Below are 20536 nucleotides of genomic sequence, written 5' to 3'. Positions count from 1 at the left end.
TAATGATCTGAGTGTAGAGATGAGTTTGGTTATTATCTTCCTAATATCAGAAAAAAATATACTAGGCAAAGTAAAAAATATCTATGAAAAATATTTTTTATTTGACTAAAACATATTTTCCTCCTCTGTCAACTAAAGCCAACAGCCGACCTGGAAAAAGCCGCAGCTGTGGTCAGGCAGAGTCCTTCTTTCCAGAATTTCCAATAGGTTTAATGTCCCCTGTTGGGTCAGAACAGCCCCTCTTCGGGCCTTCTCAGAAGAGACCTCCTGAGGCCTGGTTTTACTTTTCTTTGGATAAATTGTTTTCAAGTACCTAGGAGAAAGTCATACATATAATGGGATCATTGTAATATGATAATAATATTTCTCCCTCTTAAAACTAATATTTTAATATTGATTCTATTTGTTTGAAAATTATTAATAATTTCAAAGGATTCATTTAGCTACAGGTTTAACCTATGTATCACATTGTTGTAGGTTAATAAATCTTTGATTGATTGATTGATAAAATATCTTTAGCAAATATTACCCAGTTAATAGGCTTCTATTAAGGAGTTTTAAGTACATGTATAGTTGTGTGCCATGAGAATTTAGGAGAAATACATTGTATTAATGCTGAAACTCTTACCAGTCCTGGCAATGGAAATTCTCATTTTGGAATTTCCATGTAGACTTTTTACCATATCATCGGTTGTCATAGTAGCAGTCTCAATTGAGAATTGTGATTATATACTTTATCAAATGACTGGTTGATGAAAGCTCAATTATTCTAATGTAGTTCAGCCAGAATTCTGAGCCGGCATCTTGCCTGGTTAGGGGAATAATTAACCAACCTAAAGAAGAGAGCCCTTTTTTTCTGTTGAATTATATATATTTTACCTTATTTCACTGATTGTAAGGTGCCATCAATTGTAAGGTATGCCTTTATTTTATGTACCAGTGAGAAAGGGGAGGAGCCTGAAGTTATACTCATAAAATGCCATCAATTGTAAGATTCAGCCCAATTTCAGAGATGTTAAAATGTTGCAGTGGGGGGGGAAAAAGGAATCTTATAACCAATTAAATGTGGCACATGTCTATATATACATACATAGAGTTTTAGTTGGGTTTTGGTTATAATCATAATATTAAGATATAAAGAAAATTATATTAAATAAATCATTATTTCTAACAAACATTATACAGATTCTTTAATTCTAGAAATCTAGAATTGGAAACGATAAGAGATATTGTGTAGTCAACAACTTTCACACACAAGGAAACTTAACATGAGATCACTCAGAGTATATAAAAATTAGCAATTGATTATCTTGTTTACTAAAGGATCTTAAACTTTACGAAAGAATTTATAGTATTTTTTTAAATACCTATCATTAGAGTATCTCATATGATATATTTTATATGTTCCTCTCAAGATCACCTCATTTAACACATGATAGAGAATGATACGGCATTTAGCTGAGTTGTTTAATAGTCCAAACAAGGTACCCATAGACATAGCTATAATCATCAAATATCATGTTAACTACTACATGAAATTTTAAAAGAATCGTTGTTCCTGCCTTCAAAGAATTGTCACATTCTACCTTTGGGCATTTTTTCCAAATTTAATGTACAATTTTAAGGTTAACTGGAACTTTGTGTGGTGAATAGGAAATGACTTAGTGAAACAGCCCATGAGCCTCATCCCTCCAGCCACACAGAGGCATGCCTTGCCCAAGTGTTTGTCTTAGTTATCATCACCCTTGGTGCTAGAATTCAAATTGGGTCATTGTTGAGAGGCCAAATTGAGTTGCTAATGTAGACATTGCTGGGTGGCTCTGGACTAATTGCCACTTTGGGCTCTCTCAGGAGGTGGGTACAGCTGGGTATCCACCAACAGGTGGCCTTGAAGTCCAGTGGACACCCAGCCTGGAATGTGGGTTCCAGGTGCACACCTGGCATTGTGTGGGACCTGATCACAATGCACAACAGAGATCTTGATTATTGAACCTCACCTGCAAAATCTGAACAAGAGCCCCAGCAAACCGGAGCCTGCTTGGTGGGGCTGGAGCAAGCCTGCAGATGGATGAAATGTCAGTAGCTGTAAGCCAGGAAGATTAGGAGGGCAGGGAGCCAGATGAATCTTTGGGTTTTTGTGTTTTGGAAAATTGTATCACAAATATTTCCTGCTTTGGGTACAATTGTTACTAATAGTGGAAGTTTACCTTTGCAGAGCGTTTTCAACTTCTATCAAAGTGCTTTCACAAACATGTAATCTTGCCTTCAGGAGAAACCTGAAAGGGATGAGCTAGGTAGAATCACCCCATTTGGCAGATGAGTAGAATGAGGTTTACAGATTCTAAGTAACTAACCCTAGGTTCGCTAGTTATTGGCTCTTTTTTTCCCACTATACGGTGCTGCCAGCGCTTGACTGTATTTGTTTCCAAATTTAACATGCATATAGTCTGTTTTCCAGCAACTGTTGCTATCTTTAGGGATTGCCACCATTTTGTCACTTATGTTTTATACCTCCCAGATCAAAACATAACTTTCGCTCAGTACTGAAGAGAAAGATAAGCAAAACCAAAACACTCTTCCGTCATAATTTATCAGGTTATATTACTCTCCTCTGTTAGGTTCTGGAGGTGTCCACCCTGTAGCTGTTTAGGTGTCTTGTAGTAAACCAAATACAAGTCCAAACAAGGAGTGCAAGGTTGGAGCAAGTTAAACAAGAGTTGCCAGCATTGTTAGTTGTTGACATCGCATTTGTTGGTATTAACCATGAATGGCTGGCTTTCTAATTTTCATTTTACTGGAGAGCCTCTTCTGGTTTTGAGTGGCTTCCTCATGGCTGCTGCGCTCCTGTGTTCCTGTTACAGTTCCTCTCCGTTTCTTCCCAGAAAGTGTCCTCCCATTCTTCTAGCAGTTGCTTCCTGCAGGGTACAGAGTATATATATGTTCATGGTTTTCATATCTGTAAATTCGGACGTGTGTTTTTCTTTTGAAGTAGATTAGAAATGTGAAGATAAAGCATTACATAAGATTGTGGGGTAATTACTGTGGGTGAAAACTAGAGCGAGTGGAACAGACACAATTAAGCAAGCAGTCAGGAAATCTGCGCTCTAGTCTGGACATTGCCCCACAACCTAACTGTGGACTTTTCACAAATCCCGTAATCTTCTGGACCCCTAGTTACCTTATCTGTGGGACAGAGTTGCATTAAATGATTTCTATAGTCCCTTTTAGTTCCAAACCTTACTCAAGTCCCCAAACTGAATAAACAAGATTCTGTAATACCAAATAAAGACCGGATGTCTGGCAAACCTTCCAGTGGTGAAGAGGATGATTTGATCTAAGTGAGCTTAATTCTGTTCATAATTTTATTATTATGGGGAATTGAATGGGAAGAGATAAAGGTGATTGAACTTTCCGGCAGTTATAAAATTATCTGAAATCCACTGCTATCCGCTAACCTTTTAAGCTTGGTTCCCAATCTTGCTCACCATTGCATGCCCGACACCTAATACACTGCATGATCAGCATGTTTGTATTTTGAGAATACTTTCATAAAAGATTGATGGGCTTCTTGACTTCACCTAGTTATTTACTTTAATAGGGCAAATTAACCATGTCTCATAACAGCTTTAAAATTCAGGACGTGTAGGAACAAGTGGTATGCTAGCCAGAAAGAAATTTTAGACGTGAAATTTGACAGTAGATACCAGACTGGTATTCTTTATTCTTCAACCCAGTGGGTGATGTTTATGGGTTACAGATTCAATAGATGGGATTTTAACTATTTATATTTAATTTCAAGGGGGGGAAAGAAGCCATAATTTGTGTTTAATGAGATAGACTATAGAAATGAAAGCAGAAAATAAAATGATACAATGAATATTTTGACTATTCAAATTAATGTGCGATTTCCATAACATTTTATTATGTTCTGCATCATGAATTACTCTGAAAGACAGATATGGCTTCTCTTTCCAGAAAAATAAACGCAGACTCCCAATTTTGCATGTGATTTGAGGGGTTTATTTCATGGGCTCCATTAAGTTGATGCAGCCTTGCCTTCTTCCTTGTCTAGTGGCCCCTAGTCCAAATTCCTGATAGGAAAGAACCCTAGGATGTTAAGCCTTAAAAGTCCTTGGAAATAATCTAGACCAGTGTTACTTAAACTGTGGTCATGAAATCAATGGACTGTATCAAAACCAACATTAAAAAGAAAAGAATAAAACAGAAAATACCAGAGTGTTTCATAACATGCTAAGCATAAGTTTTGTTTTGTGACCTTCTTTCCATCTGTATATAGATATATGTGTTTGTGGGTGTTAGTACCGGGTCTGAATACAAAATGGATTTCTTACTGTGGATTGAGGGTAAAGTTTGAGAAACACTCATCAATTCTGGATGAACCTCTTCATTGTGTAGGCGCTTTAAAGGCTAAATGATGTGTTCCGACACTCTCCCTCCCTCCCCCTCCCAACACACACACACACACACAGCTCTTTAATTTTTAGTGGCTGAGCCAGGACTGAACTAGACTATTTGATCGCTAATTGTGCTGTACCACAGTGCTAATTTTTTGAAATAGAATTTGAAGTAGATTATTTTAAAATATTAGGTGGTTCATCTGTTTCACACTTGGCATTTTTTAATCCTTTATTTTTCCCCCTAATTGTCTCTGTCACTGCCCTTTAAAATAATTTGGGCTTGAGCTTCTTTTCCTGAAAATTGAAAAATATTTGGGGACCTCTCAGTTGGCTGTCTACACATCTGAATCATAGAATTTGACACTTAGGGGCTGATCAGAATTTCAGAACAAGACATGAAGGTTCAAAATTAAATTATTTTTAATTATTTGTCCATTCACTTGAATGTGAAACGCGGCTCCAGATGCTGATACCGGAACATTGGGAAGACCTTGTAACATTCCCTTAGTCATGTGTATGAGGTTTTCTCAAACTTGAATGTAATATAGATTACTTGGAGAGTTTTGTTAAAATACAGATCCTGATGCAGAGTCTGGCTGAGGCCATGGGTTCTAACAGGCTCCCAGGAGGTGCTGCTGCTGCCCCTTCGACCACACGTGCAGTAGCAGGGACCTTATATTAACTGTCTTATTATCGTGGGAAGAAACGGTGGCTCTCAGTAAGCTTTTCATTGTCTTGATTTTATTCACATTTTCATGCCTTTCCAAATTGGCTACAAAAATTAAAATATCTTTCTTGTTTTTTAAAAAAACTGGATTATTTTTTGTAGTTAAAAACATGTCTTTAGGGCTTCCCTGGTGGCGCAGTGGTTGGGAGTCCGCCTGCCGATGCGGGGCACACGGGTTCGTGCCCCGGTCCGGGAGGATCCCACCTGCCGCGGAGCGGCTGGGCCCGTGAGCCATGGCCGCTGAGCCTGCGCGTTCGGAGCCTGTGCTCCGCAACGGGAGAGGCCACAACAGTGAGAGGCACGCGTACCGCAAAAAAAAAAAAAAAAGTCTTTAAAACAGCTGTGCTCATCGGTCCTCACATCCATAAGGACAAGGCCCCTCTCTGCAGCACTGTTCTAGGTGATTCCAGTTTAATAAATATTTCCAAGCTTCTCCACAAAACTTAATTTTCTAAATAACTGAAACTTAATTTTATAAAGAACATTTTCTAAAATATTATATAATTTTCTTTCTTAAACTATTACGTGCACTTTTTCCTTTATTTAGTGGTATAAGAGCAGTGTTTTTTGGAGGCTTCTGGTAAAGGGTGTTGAACTATATGCAAAATGAATAAAACCCACAAAACTTCTAAGTTATTGTGTCTGTCTTTAATGCTTTTTGTCTGTTTTGGCTTTCCAGCTGCTGGTAAGTCTGTCTCAAAACCCTTCATTTCCCTTCCATTCTAATTGATTACTTCTGACCTGAAGGAGCCAGCTACTAGGTTTGTTAGAAGTACACAGGGAGTTAATCCCAGTCAAAAGGAGCTCCCTGTCCTGGGGACTTTCCTAGGATGGTGATGGTCAGGAAGTTAAGTAGCACTTGAGCAGGAGAGAAATCCTTTGCTTTTAATCATATTCTGAAAAGTTAGCTCTAATAGGAACTCACTTGTTTCTTCTTTGTGCCTTTCTCCATGTGTTTCTTTCTCTCTGTTTCTCACACACACACACACACACACACACACACATTGTGTGGTGAAGTGTGTCTGCAGGCAATTGGAAGTGTGTGTGTGTGTGTGTGTGTGTGTGTGTTAGCCCTATGACTGGGAATACGGTACTTGTAGTAAATACATGGCACTTCAGAGTTTGTACGAAATGGGGGTGAACAACCTGTGCTAAAGACCATGGTCCTCTCTGCACACAGTCTGTCCTGCAGTGGCTTTGTAAACAGGTTTAAGAATAATAATGATGACAATAAAGAGGATATTCCTTGGTTCAGTTTAGTGATGCCAGGTCCCAGGGATTTAAAGTCTGATTTTAGTTGTGTTATCTTTAGTAGATTGTCGGTTATAACAGCAACCAAAGCTCCCATTTGTTGGGCCCTCGCTCTCAGGAACTCATTATTCCGATGGATGTGGTGCAGCAAGCAGGGCTGTGGTCATGAAGGTGCATCAGGTGGGGGCAGCACGTGGCTGCCGCCCTTCAAGCCAGTAGGAGTGATAGTGCTTCATTCTCCTCATTAGGCCCCCCTAGAAATGTATGTGCATGTGTGGAACCTGCAGCAGGTGTTTTGGTTTTTCCTTACTCAGCAAAGCTAGAAACGTTGGAGGATTCACATCTATAAAAACCATGTAGTAGTTAGTACTGTTCTGATTCAAAGCCGAGAGAACCTGTTTGCATCTTAACTGTGCAGCATGTATCATTTTGGGTAGCCTTATTATTGGTTTTGTGTTAGAATTTGTGAATTACATTCTTTAAAACTGTGACGAGGCTACATGTAACCATAACATTTAGGTTGCATTTTTTTGAAGTCCTGAACAGGGCCCCATTTCACATATTTTTAGTGAATTACAGCCTTTAAACACTGATTACCAGATTTGTCTCATTTGAATCTTATTTTTACATCCAGAATGTGTCTTATGTTTCAGTGCAGCTAAACCTACTGGTATCATTTTAGTCTAATTAACAGTATTTTGTGATCTGGGACTCCTGTCAAAGATCATTATAGGAGCTAGAAAACACTGGGGGGTAAAATGAACACATGACCTCATCTCTTATTTGTACTAGACTATAACTTGCATTCAAAGAGACTAAAAAAGGAAAAAGAAAAATTTCATTCCTTCCCATTAAGCTGTAATAAATGTGGTTAATATGGTTTTGCTATTAATAATCCCTTTTAGCTGGTAGAATGGAAGATTTTGTTTGAAGTACTAGAATGCTGCCGGGATAAAGATTTTACTAGAAACAGTAGATATCAGTCCCTGCTTGTTTAACTGGGGGAATAAAAATGCACATCTACTGAAGAAAAATCTGTGGACATAAACTCTTCTCTTCCTGTTTTCAAATATATCTCATAGATTGTTTATCTTATTTAAATGTACAATAATATAGTAGCCAAGAGAATGCAACTGCTGTTCCTTTAATATCAGAACTATGCACACTACAATAGGTGTCACTGTTTTGCTTGGTCCAATCATGACTGGTGACTTCAGCTATTGGCTCCGAGCACTGGCTGTCTGACTCCATCTGCAGGGCTGTAATACCTACTCTCCTCCGATCCATTCACCACACAACTTCAGCCGGCCGAACAGACTCACGCGGCTCCAGCACATCTTGCTAACCTAATTCAGAAAACAAGTGCTACGGCTCTCTGCCTGTCACCTTCGCGCAGTGTAGCATTTTCAGGTGATCTAGGAAACTGGGTTATTTTTATGAGCAAATAAGAGAAACAGGAATCATGATGGGGATGTATTTAACAGACCCAGTACTGGATAAAACTTAAAGCCAGTTTCTAATTCAACATAGTAAAAAGGTCACCTTGCCCGGCTGAGAAAAGAAGCAAAATATCAGCTTGCTGGTCTCTGCTCTCATCTTAGCTCGTGCTAGCCTCTTTTCCTTGATGCTCACACCGATTTGGAATATCTGGCTATAAAGAGAGACCTACTGTACTCATGGTAGATGACAAGGAAAAGAACATGAAATGTCTCACCTTCTTCTTGATGCTTCCAGAGACGGTAAAGAACAGGTCCAAGAAAAGCTCGAAGAAAACAAATCCCAGCAGTAGCAGCAGCAGCAGTAGCAGCAGCAGCAGCAGCAAGTTGCCTCCAGTTTGTTATGAAATAATTACCTTGAAGACTAAAAAGAAGAAGAAGATGGCTGCTGATATATTCCCCCGAAAAAAAACAGCCAACTCCAGCAGCACCACTGTCCAGCAGTACCACCAGCAGAATCTCAGTAACAACAACCTTATTCCGGCCCCGAATTGGCAGGGTCTTTATCCCACCATTAGAGAGAGGTAAGTGCCGGGCCAGCATATTTACTTTAAAAGTTTTCCTGTGTTGAAGTTTCTGCTTTTGCACAACGTGTAATGTATTTTAACATAAATCTGTGTTTCCTCTTTTCCCAGAAGCTTTATTGGTAATGGAAAACTGCCTTGTATCTTTTCCAGAATAGTACAGCTGTTTTCCTCTTAGATAAAAATGTTTTTGTAAGCTGTAACATTTAGGTGACAGGGTTGTGTCTGTGGGTTATAGAAGATAGAAACCTTTTATTTGTCCTTAAGTCTAAAGAAAAGTTTGGATAACTTTTTTTTTTTAAAACTTCAGTTACTTCCATGTGTTTGCAGTGATTACAGACGCAGTTGTATAGTTGGAACCTTTATTTGTAGCTTTACCCTGAAGTTATTAAACTGTTGTTTAGCTTGTGAATCTTTTGTGGGTTTTGTATGTTGGGGAGGGGGTGTTAAAACACTGTGAATTAATGAATTGCCTCTGTTTACAGAAATGCAGTGATGTTCAATAATGATTTGATGGCAGATGTACATTTTGTGGTTGGGCCACCAGGTGGGACTCAGCGGTTGCCAGGACACAAAGTAAGCAACAGATGCATTACTCGTTTAGTACTGAGATTTACAAAGAGGGACCCTCTCCGTGAGCCTGGAACTTGGGGTGGGCAGCTTGCCAATGGCAGGCAGTGCGTGTTTCACCCGATCACAGAGAAAGTGCAGCGTCTCCAGAGGGCCTTGGCCATGCTTAATTTTTTTTCTTTGTTTCCTTTTACCCTGCTTTATGTCTCACACAAAAACATGCCCTCTTAACTCTACAGTCATGGGAAGTTGTTGTGATAGGTTAGGAAAGTCATATGTTTACCCTTCTCCGAGAAATCTGTTAGATAAGCTTTTATTTTATTTATTTTATAATGAGGGAACTTGAGCATCAGTCTGTTAAAGCCTTGATAATTAGCAGCATAGAGACTGGTTTGCGTGAACTTCTGTCTTTTGCTTTCATGGCCAGATCCACTGTACCTTGGCTTTGTCAGTAGAGCAGGTGTTAGGTGCTCTGTGTCCACTAAAGCTGATTGCTTAGAGTTGTTTTTCTGGATTGATGTGCTGAAAATGTTTTCAATTTAGTGCATGAAATAAGATTTCCCTTTCTCCACAGTATGTTTTAGCTGTTGGGAGCTCTGTTTTCCATGCAATGTTTTACGGAGAACTTGCCGAGGACAAAGATGAAATCCGTATACCAGATGTCGACCCTGCTGCTTTTCTCGCTATGCTGAAGTAAGCATCTTGCGTATGTTTGGAAAGAGTTTGTTTATGCTGTTTTTGTGCTCTTATGGCTTCACAGTTAAGTATAACTTCCAGGTAATAGAAAAGAGAGACTGATGAAGAAAGTGGGTGCTGCTTACCTTGTAAGTGTTTTTGATGAAAACTCCTGTGCATCTTTCATGGGGAGCATGTGGAATGAAGCAGGCGTTTACAATCACACCTTGACATGGAATTTGGGGGCAAGTGGCACGTGTAGTGATTTCATTTTTAATGACTTATAATTAAAGAAAAAGAACTTTCTGGTGTGTTATCTAATAGAGCATGTTCTCTCTGAAAGTATTGTGTGTGAAGAAGTCTTTAAAAAGACATAAATTATATTTTTGCTTCACAATTCCAGAAATTATATACATTATTTAAATACTACCAGTTAGGAGGTTTTTAAGTTTTCTAGGAGTTATTGTCTCCTATCAGCAATTATAAAACTTATTATCTGTTGAAATTGTCTGATCTTGATGCACACATACGTACACATGCTGTCACATGAAGTCAGATGCTATTTCTCAAGGATAAGAGACATTTGCATTTTGTAGTAGAGGAGAAATTTTTGAAAGATGAATAATTTTCTATAGATGTATATGGATATGTTCAGAAAAACTTAAATTGGTCATACAGAAATGTAAAGTTATAAGATATAAATTTATTTAAAAAATAGTTTTCTCTCTCCTGGGTCTTTTGCAGAATCCAGTAAATGTTGACCAGATAACTAGAATCCACTTCTGTGACCTGTGTTGGTGCTGGACAGTGAGATAGTCTACTGTGTGGTTAGGGTCCAGCGATTATTCTAAGTAATGTTTAGGTGATTTTTCTTGATTCTTATTCTAGCACACCAAAGTGTACCAGAGTTCAAGGTTACCTGCTGCTGTGGGGATTTTGAGTCACTGGAATAAATTACAATGTTTGTTGAAAAAAATTATTCATTGGCTCAACAAGTTGGACAGTAATCCCACAAACATTTAAAATGCTGATATATATTGTCTTCTGCCTACTGAAAAATAAGTATTATAGTTAGTTCCAGAACTTTAAAGTGTTTAATTCTTTATGTGTAGTATAGTTTTGAAATCCATTTGTTGCTCTCTAGAACTTTCATAGTGGGAGATAGGGAAATTAAAGGCAAGTGAGCACGTGAAGTACCAAAACATAAACTAATCCGCTCCTTTTAACGAACAGACACTTTGTGACCTTGGTAATGTTTTAGAGATATACATACAGAACTCAGTTTTACCTGTAGCGATTTTTGTGTGTTGTTTTTTTCCCCAGTGAAGTTAGCTTTGTATATTTGACATTATTTCTGTTGCAGAGGAGAATGCTGACACTAGTTCGGCGTTTTGTCATCACTGTAGTCAACTAGACTGTTGTGTTGCCGCAGATATGTGTACATAATTAGGAAACCCGAGTACGAGTCACAAAATTCCGTTTCACCTAAGCCATTTGATTCATCATTTGACAGGCATCTTTTCTTATAAATGTGTTGCCTAGAATATATCTTGATACAGCTTTTTAAAATTATATGAGCAGTCCACGTAAAGTGGTAAGAATCAGAAATGTAGCAGGTGCCATTTACTGTCATGCTGGGCTTGATCAGCACAGTGTAGTTGCCTGGGATAGAGGAGGCCAGGTTTTCCTCACCCCTGCATTGTGGGTGAGTAGCCAGTACTACTGGAAAGGGGGCTGTCAAGGAAAAGGGAAGACTGCTCATTTGCCAGTTCTAGGGTAAGAGCTACAAAGTGCTGACCGTGCTGCAGAATCCTCCCCATGGTCCTGGTGCTGCAGGTATTTAGTCGAGCAGTCTTGCCATCTTGCCAGTGGCTGGCTTAGTCTATCAGAAAAGAGTAAGGGCTTCCTGGGAGAAAAAATTCAGGTTCCATTCATGATTGTGGTCATTTTTCTCATTGCCATCCTTATATTTTTGTACTTTGTTACAGAAGCTATTGCTTATTTCCTGTTATATGTGTTTCAGTAAGGAAAATGTCACAGCAAGTAGCTAGAAACATTTTTTAATTATGTTATTAGTATGTATTTTTTACTCATGTGCAGTTATTACTATCTCTTAGTCAGCCACAGCATCTAAAAGAAGCAGATGATTTCTATCTTTACATAGCATCTTGGGAGACTGACACTGTCCCCCAAAACAATAAGAAGTGTCTTATCTCCTGAAATGGGGACACTTCACACAAGCACACAAATAGCGCATACTTAGACTCTCTTAACTTTGTTTTTTAATTAAGTGTATCTGGAAATAATGTATTCTTTAATTCTGAAGGTGGAAGGAATGTGTGGGGGAGAAGAAAGAATTTAGAGTTTAAAAAAAAAAGCCAGATACAAAGCCTGCGTTGGATTCTATGTAAAGTTAACCGGAAGATAGCATTGGAGCCCATATTTAAAAATCTATTGAACTTGGAACTACTTGAAAAATATCTTAAGATCAGGTTTTGTTTTGTGTTTAAGGAAAATCCAAGTCATGCTTATATAAAAGCGTCAAGATGCAATCATTGCTAACATTACAGTATTGATATTAAAGATACTTGTTTCCATCTGAATTTGCAGAAAAATTAAGTAAGTCTACATACATATATTTCTCCTAAAACATATAGGGGTTATTTTTAACTAAATATAGTATAGTATATATAATAGAATTTTGCTATATTTTTTCCTCATATTCACTATGTTTGATTTCAGCCCTTTCTTGAATGTTCTAGTATCTTCTATATTTTGTAGCTTTAAAATAGAGGCTAGAATGGTTACATGAAGTTAATGTCTTTAATTATACAAACTTTCTACTAAGTTGAAATATTAATAACTTATGAATGTATTTCAGATGTTGTTTTAATGTCTAATCATGTTTGTAATAACTGTTACATAAGATTTTCTTGGAACTAACTTGAAAGTAGTTACATCTTTTCTCACTGGACACGCTCATTTTTGTGAAAATTCCGTTTACATGCAGCGCTGTTTCTTGCAGATACATCTATTGTGATGAAATTGACTTGGCTGCTGACACAGTCTTGGCCACTCTTTATGCTGCCAAAAAGTACATCGTCCCTCACCTCGCCCGGGCCTGCGTCAATTTCCTGGAGACCAGCCTGAGCGCCAAGAACGCCTGTGTCCTCCTGTCCCAGAGCTGCCTGTTTGAGGAACCGGACCTGACCCAGCGGTGCTGGGAGGTGATCGACGCCCAGGCCGAGCTCGCTCTCAAGTCTGAGGGGTTCTGTGATATTGACTTCCAGACACTAGAAAGTATCCTCCGCAGGGAAACTCTGAATGCCAAAGAAATTGTGGTTTTCGAGGCAGCTCTCAACTGGGCTGAAGTGGAATGCCAGCGACAAGATCTGGCTTTGAGCATTGAAAACAAGCGCAAGGTCCTCGGGAAGGCGCTTTACTTGATCCGCATCCCGACCATGGCCCTGGACGATTTTGCAAACGGTGCTGCACAGTCTGGAGTCTTAACTCTGAACGAGACGAACGACATCTTCCTTTGGTACACCGCGGCCAAGAAGCCCGAGCTGCAGTTCGTGAGCAAAGCCCGCAAGGGCCTCGTCCCGCAGCGCTGCCACCGTTTCCAGTCGTGCGCCTACCGGAGCAACCAGTGGCGCTACCGGGGCCGCTGCGACAGCATCCAGTTCGCCGTCGACAAGAGGGTGTTCATCGCGGGCTTCGGGCTGTACGGCTCCAGCTGCGGCTCAGCCGAGTACAGTGCCAAGATCGAACTCAAGCGGCAGGGTGTCGTCCTGGGGCAGAACTTGAGCAAGTACTTCTCAGACGGCTCCAGCAACACCTTCCCCGTGTGGTTCGAGTACCCGGTGCAGATTGAGCCAGACACCTTCTACACGGCCAGCGTGATCCTGGACGGCAATGAGCTCAGCTACTTTGGACAGGAAGGCATGACAGAAGTTCAGTGTGGCAAAGTCACTGTCCAGTTCCAGTGCTCGTCGGACAGCACCAACGGCACTGGGGTGCAGGGGGGTCAGATCCCCGAACTTATATTCTACGCTTGAGCACGCTTCCCGGAGCAGTGCAGGCTCTGAGGTGCACGCCACACTCCTGCTTGCTTGATGCTTAGCTCAGCTGCAGATATGCAGTCAGCGCAGGTAGTTTGTAATGAACGGAGCTGTAGGCAGGTTCTGATTTCTTTCAACCTTTTAATTATGTACAGGCAAAAATGCAGCATTCAGCTTTTAACTCTATGCCTAAAAGAGCCAAGTTCTCATCAAGGCTTGTGGTTCTTACAGTTGGATCTATACATCTGGGGAGATTTTGAGTTCTTTTCCAACTGCCCCACTGACCTCCCAGTTTTGTCCCTCTTAGGACAATTTTCAGATCACCTCAAATTCCCTTTTGGGCTTTATTTTAAATAGGAATAAATAGTCTAAAATAACAATAACAAGAATTATTTTTAAACAGAACCCTTCACTTCCCAAAAAACAGATAAACCTCAGTGTACAATTTTGAAAGACGTTTTGCTTGGTAATTAATAATTAAGAAAGTAGACAGTAGTCACTTTACCTTCTTATTTTATTTCCTTTTAAATATTTTACTTTTGGGCATTGCTTTTTCTTAAATCCTAAATTCATAAGATTGTTAAGTTTTAAACTGCAAAGTGTCAATGTAAAGTAAGAAATTGGAAGTTTTAGGTCATGACTTTTGCTACAGACAGATTTATATTCTTTTAGTTTAGAAGACAGAATATTGCAGTACAGAGACTTCTTTTAGAAGTAACTAAATTATAAAATTTTATTGTCATTAGGAAAAAGTTGCAGACCTATTAATTTAAACTAAAATGGTTTTAAAAGGAAGCCTAAAAAAGTCCCATACGACAGATAGTTTAATTGATGGCAAATTATAATACAGAGTTTGAAAAAGTCAGACCCTTTTCCCTGCTTAGCTTCTGATCCCTGCCATTTGCTGGTTTTCAAAAGTTGTACTGTATAGAATTCCTATTCCCTTTTTCCCATGAAAAGAGGACCAAACAATTCTTTAGATGAATGGAATAACAATTAGTTTTGTAGCACCACATGTTAATGTAATGAGATATATTATTCATTGATTTTTTTTTTTCTTAATCTGTAATGTATTTCACCGGATCTACTTTGACCACATTGTATCTTCTTAGTTAATTATAATTCTGTCCTGTTCCTGGACTGCTAGAATCTGGCCTCTGGCCATCTTAAAGTGCCAATATATGCCTGCAGGGTTTTTAGAAAATGGTCTAGAGCGATACACTTGGTGATACCTAATATTCACTGCCTCAGCATCACATCCAGCTCTCTTATTTGTCCACGGATAATGTAAACAAAGGAGGGAAAAGCTCATCAAAACATTCTCCTTCAGCGAAGGCTTGTGCTGGCTTAGTGCCTGTGACCCTGGTGGTGTCCACTGTGTTCACTCCCAGTTGAAGTATCCATGTGTTTCTGGGCAGCTTTTCTGCCCAGCGTGATCCTGAGATGGCTTCCCCGCCACCCAGAGTGTGGTCACTGGCCGCCTCCTTCTTCTGCTCTGTGAGCCCGAAGCTGGCTCTGGAGCAGGGGTTAGTCCTGGGGTGGGTGTGTGCGTGGGTGCCCGTGCGCGTTCAGGTGCGTGCCAGCTCAGGAACTGTCTCCTCCCTGCCTGGTCAGTGAGGGCTGGGACAGAAATGGTCCCCCTGCTGGCCCCAGCCGGGCCCCAGTGAGTGACTGCCTGTGCTTCTGGGCCACTTCTCCCCCTGTAGACATGGGCTTGTCGCTTCGGCTGGCTTCCCTGATGGAGGAGAACACTGGATTATGGGAAATGTTTTAATCACCTTTACCATCACCTATGTCTGTTAGCGTAGATGATCAAAAGCTATTACGGTGATTATAGATGAGTATTCCCAGGACAACTTTCCAAAATTATCTAACAGTTATTTCTTATTAGCAAGATGACAGTAGTTTTGGCAAACTATGAAATAAAGGTACGTTTTCAATTTAAAAAATACTTCTACAAAGGGTTTTTTTAATAAATTATGGTTAAACATTTCGGTAACTCATAGTTACCTTGCAAATTGGTAGACTATATACCTAATTGGAAGGCACTAATTTTTAAGCCAGAGGAGAATAAACTTTATTTAGCACTAATTTCATCATATCAGGTTGTTGGCGATGGGTGTGATAACCTTAGAGTGAAGAATGTTCATTCAGTAACACCCACGGTCAGTGCTCCTGTTAGTAGCTGCCCTCCAGAGGCTGGGGAACCGCTGGGTGAGAGCCACGTGAGATCCTGTACACTAGGTGTGGAAGAACTTAATTTTATATTAGTTGCTATCACCTGAAAAAGAAAAAAAAACAAAACCCATCCATCATCTGATTGGCTGGTGCCAAGATCTGTGGGTTAAATTTGAAAGTTGGATTTAAAACAAGAAAATTTTATCTTTTAAATCCTATTCTCCCTTCTGCATTTTCAGTGACATGGAATTAAGGCTAATGTGCTTGCTTTATTTTCTTTGGTAATCTCAAATTTTGTAGCTTTTAAAACTAGAAACCATTGTTCTGACAAGGCGGGCAACTGTAGTGTATAAATGCAACTTTATTGAACAATGCCCTATAGATGCTTTTCCCAATGTACCTGGCAGTCTTTGTCATTGTTTATATCCTGGGGATAAGGGGAGCTAGGCTAGCAGTTCTAATGTAACATTCTTTAAGCATATCTTAATATAGTATTTAAGTAAATGGTCTAATTTCTACATAACTGTTGCACTGAACCGTCTTTTTTTTAAGGTGTTTAAATAAGCTCGCTAATTCAAGACACTAGCCACTTGTGCATCAGAGTGCTTGAATTCAGTAGCTTACAGCATTATTTATGAAGGAAAAATATATAAATATGAAGTACCTCATGTTGAATGTTATTGTACTGTATTTTTAATGTTAACAGTGCAGATCTTGTTAGACACATGAATGTATATAATCATGTTAAGTGAAAATAAAATAAAACTGGTTCATAGATTTGTTTTCCTTAGCATTTTTGTAGGTCCCTTGAAATAGTAAAAAAAAAAAAAAAAAAAAAACTCATTTTGGCACTTTTGGTTCCACTTATATTTTACAGAGATGGTTTTTTCAGGAGCATTTGTTTGCTAAGTTATTCACATATCCTTGATCCCTAAAGAAGTAAAAATCTGAGGCAAAAGCATAAAAGAACAATGAATATGTTAATCAGTTGCATTGTGGAAAGCCTGACTGTTAAGTTGATGAGAGGGAGTGAATGAAGTTGATGAGAGGGAGTGAATGGATACATTTATATTCCAGGAATGGAGTTTGTGGTTGGCTGGCATTCTGGGTAGAGTTGCTGAAATGTCTAATAGATCTCCCTGTACTCTGGGCTATTGATACCAGATCACATCTAGCTTTAGATGTGACCAGTGCTGCTGCTTATTCCTGCTTTGTTATAATTGCTTACGTCTAGGAATAAAAAAGATAAATGTCATATGACAATCGTGAATATAATTTTTAAGTCCTCAACTGTTTTCCATTATATTTCCCTATATCAAGTACATATACACACACACACACTCATGTATGATTACACACACACGTACATATGTTTTTTGCTTTACTACAGCTTTCTGTTACTTTTATACTAGAGTTTATTGTGAAACCCTGGGTATTTGCTTAACTACTTCATCTACTCATAGTTCAGTTTCTATAGCATACCTACTCAAAGGATTTTTGGAATTATTCCAAAGAGTAAGAGAACTGGAAATACCCATTCTCATCAGCGTAATTACAGATACAACCTGGATTGCAAAGATCCTTAATCCAGGAAAGTCTTAGCCATTATCTCTTCTGGTGCTCTTTAAACTTAATCCACATGTGTTTGTTTTCAGTATCCCAAGACAATTGGAAATGATCCTCCTCTTCTGTCGGCACTCAGGATCAAAATGTCATTGAAATTACACTTTCTTCCCAGTTGACTCTTTGGCTTGCCTACAAAAGCCATGGACTTAAACTTGGGAAAAAAAGAGGAAGGAGAAAAGCATTCCTGAGGAACTAAATAGCATGAAACTTAGAGGCCGAAACAAGCAAGTGGCCCTGAAAACCGGGGGTACCTTAAGTGTTTGTTAGGGCTGCGCGTGCCTTTGAGATGCTGCAGTAGATGACTACGCTTTTGATTTCTATCAATAATTAATAGATTTCAGCATTTTTTTCTGAGCCATTTACATTTATTGACCAACTACTTCCTTTGCTCAAAACTTCACGTTATCCTCCACTTTTTAGAATAGATCATCTAACAAAACTAAAACCGGGGGAACATTTCAACAACAGAACCTCTTCGTTAATTTCCATAAACAACCTAAGCACTGGTGAGAAAAGTTTCTCAACCGAGATATGGTCAGGTAGGTGAGACGAAAATACTTTTGAGGAAGAGAGGAAGACAGTGGTTCACCTTGTCACACACCAAGCAGTGTAAGACACTAGCATCTGTAGATCAGTCACTGAGGAATCGTTGGGTACCTTTTCCCAACTTGGGCATCTCCCCTCTGTTTCTTCTTCTGAGCCTTTTTTGAGTGAGGGTGGTGGGGAAGGTGCAATTCCTATTTATGCAGATCTTAAATGTCCTCATAATGGTAGTTTTCTATTTGCCTGTTTACTTAAATGTCCATTGGACAGCAGTTTTGCCAGCAGATGCTACTATTTTATACTTGAGCTTCTAACAAGTTCCTCACTTCAAGATACATAGTTAAACAAAACACCCACCCTTTACTTTGTCAAATATGTACTTTGTCTGTGTATGGGACATAATTAAAGTTGCCTATTAGACTACTACCACTGAAATGTTAGTTTGCTCCTGCTGATTCCTCTTTAAGCTGTTCTTGGTAGTAACGAAGCTAAGTGCTGTGAAGAGAGGCTGTGCTTTAGAATTTAAGGATGAGTTTTTCACTTAATGCAACAGCAGTACAGAAAATTATTTCAAAATTAAGGTGTATTTTTTGTTTTTATGACTTAGGTGAACAGTTTAATAGACTATCTCTTTTACATCAGTTTGTTTTAGAGGAATGAAATTGTACCTGGAAAACTAAAAATAAGTCATCCTAGTGGCCTTGTTAATTTAATTTTTTAAAAATTTATTTTATTGAAGTATAGTTGATTTACAATGTTGTGTTAGTTTCTGCTGTACAGCAGCGTGACTCAGTTATATATATTCTCTTTCATATTCTTTTCCATTATGGTTTATTATAAAATATTGAATATAGTTCCCTGTGCTCTACAGTAGGACCTTTTTGTTTATCCATATAGTAGTTTGCATCTGCTAATCTCAAACTCCCAATCCGTCACTCCCCCACCCCCTCCGCCTTGGCAACCACAAGTCTGTCTCTATGTCTGTGAGTCTGTTTCTGTTTCTTGGATAAGTTCATTTATGTCATATTTTAGATTCCACATATAAGTGATACCATATGGTGTTCTGTTTCAGACTTACGTGATTTAGTATGGTAATCTCTAGGTCCATCCATATTGCTGCAAATGGCATTATTTCATCCTTTCTTATGGCTGAGTACTATTCTACTGTATATATACCACATCTTTATCCACTCATCTGTTGGTGGACATTTAGGTTGCTTCCAGGTCTTTGCTATTGTAAATAGTGCTGCTATGAACATAGGGGTGCATGTATCTTTTCCAATTAAAGTTTTGTCCGGATATATTCCCAGGAGTGGGATTGCTGGATCATATGGCAACTCTATTTTTAGTATTTTGAGGAATCTCCATACTGTTTTCCATAGTGGCTGCATCAATTTACATTCCCACCAGAAGTGTAGGAGGGTCCCCTTTTCTCTACACTCTCTCCAGCATTTGTTACTTTTAGACTTTTTGATGATGGGGTTTCTGACTGGTGTGAGGTGTTACCTCATTGTAGGCCTTGTTAATTTTAATAAGTGCTGCAATAAACCTTCATGACCAGCATACAGCATAAAGACTGTTTTGTGAGAATCTGGAAAAGTCTGTGAAATATGATATATAGCAGTCTTTACTGTGGCTGTACAATTTGCATTTTCATTCCTAAACTATTATGTTCAAAAAATAATCAAAGGGGAGATAATGACTGTTTAAGGAAGCTTCAAACAATCTTTCAACGCTTGAAATGGAGGTTACTACCTTCTGCTCTATAGTAGAATAGATAAAAATGTACTTTTTGAGAGACATTCTATGCATCTTATGGAATTTTCACTTTTGTGCATGCCTTAGCCAGCCCTAAACTTAAAAGTTATTTCAGCATCTCTTCAAATAGTGCTGAAACAAACCCTCAGAACTCCTGAGCCTTATCCAATTCAAAGTTCAAGAAAAATTTCAACTCTAAGAATATTTGGAGGCATAAGTGGACTAAAGAGTTTTTAGTATTTAGTGTTTCTTGGATAATGTAGCTCCCCAGGAAAGACATATCAGGTTTAATGAATCATTCAGAGGATTAACTCAACGTTCATTCATTCATTGATCATTCGTGGATTCTTGGCTCCATCCCAGGCAGTAAGAGGTGCTATGAGACAAGGTGAGGGCTTTCAGAAGCTTCTGGTCCAGTGCAGTGTTGCTGTGCTGTTGGCACAGAGGATTGTGCATTGCTGGCCTCTGCCCTCTGATTTGGTTGGTCTTGGGTGGGGCCTGAGAAATTGCCTCTCCAAGGAACGTCCACATGATGCTGACCGACACTGTTGTCTGCAGATCATACTTTGAGTAGCACCCATCTAAGTGAGTGGTATGTCAGGGAGGGGCCAGTACAGAAATAAACCAGTAGGGTTAAGGGGCAGTAGAGAAATGCCTTGACTACTGTGGAACCGATGGAAAGGGTCATCTAGATCACCCTTGGGTGGAA

General features: G+C 39.1%; 1 protein-coding gene across 4 annotated transcripts in view; it reads left to right on the top strand.

The window, feature by feature from the left end:
• BTBD3 (BTB domain containing 3) overlaps positions 1 to 16675 on the top strand; it is a 38919-nt gene extending 22244 nt beyond the window's left edge. For 3 of the 4 annotated variants that reach the window (XM_030872564.2, XM_060285542.1, XM_030872561.2), the window contains 4 exons: positions 8131 to 8416; positions 8902 to 8992; positions 9561 to 9679; positions 12687 to 16675. In XM_030872564.2, coding sequence (XP_030728424.1) covers positions 8274 to 8416; positions 8902 to 8992; positions 9561 to 9679; positions 12687 to 13719 — 1386 coding nt within the window. In that variant the 5' untranslated portion in view covers positions 8131 to 8273 and the 3' untranslated portion in view covers positions 13720 to 16675. Of the gene's footprint in view, positions 1 to 7594; positions 8417 to 8901; positions 8993 to 9560; positions 9680 to 12686 lie in introns of those variants that run through there. The other variant, XM_030872560.2, reaches the window with a different exon arrangement.
• Positions 16676 to 20536: the final 3861 nt, after the last annotated feature.

This window comes from Globicephala melas, chromosome 15, assembly GCF_963455315.2.
Source record: "Globicephala melas chromosome 15, mGloMel1.2, whole genome shotgun sequence".
Classification (NCBI taxonomy): domain Eukaryota; kingdom Metazoa; phylum Chordata; class Mammalia; order Artiodactyla; family Delphinidae; genus Globicephala; species Globicephala melas.
The sequence above is the reverse complement of the archived record's forward strand: the minus strand, read 5'-3'. Positions and strand labels throughout refer to the sequence as shown.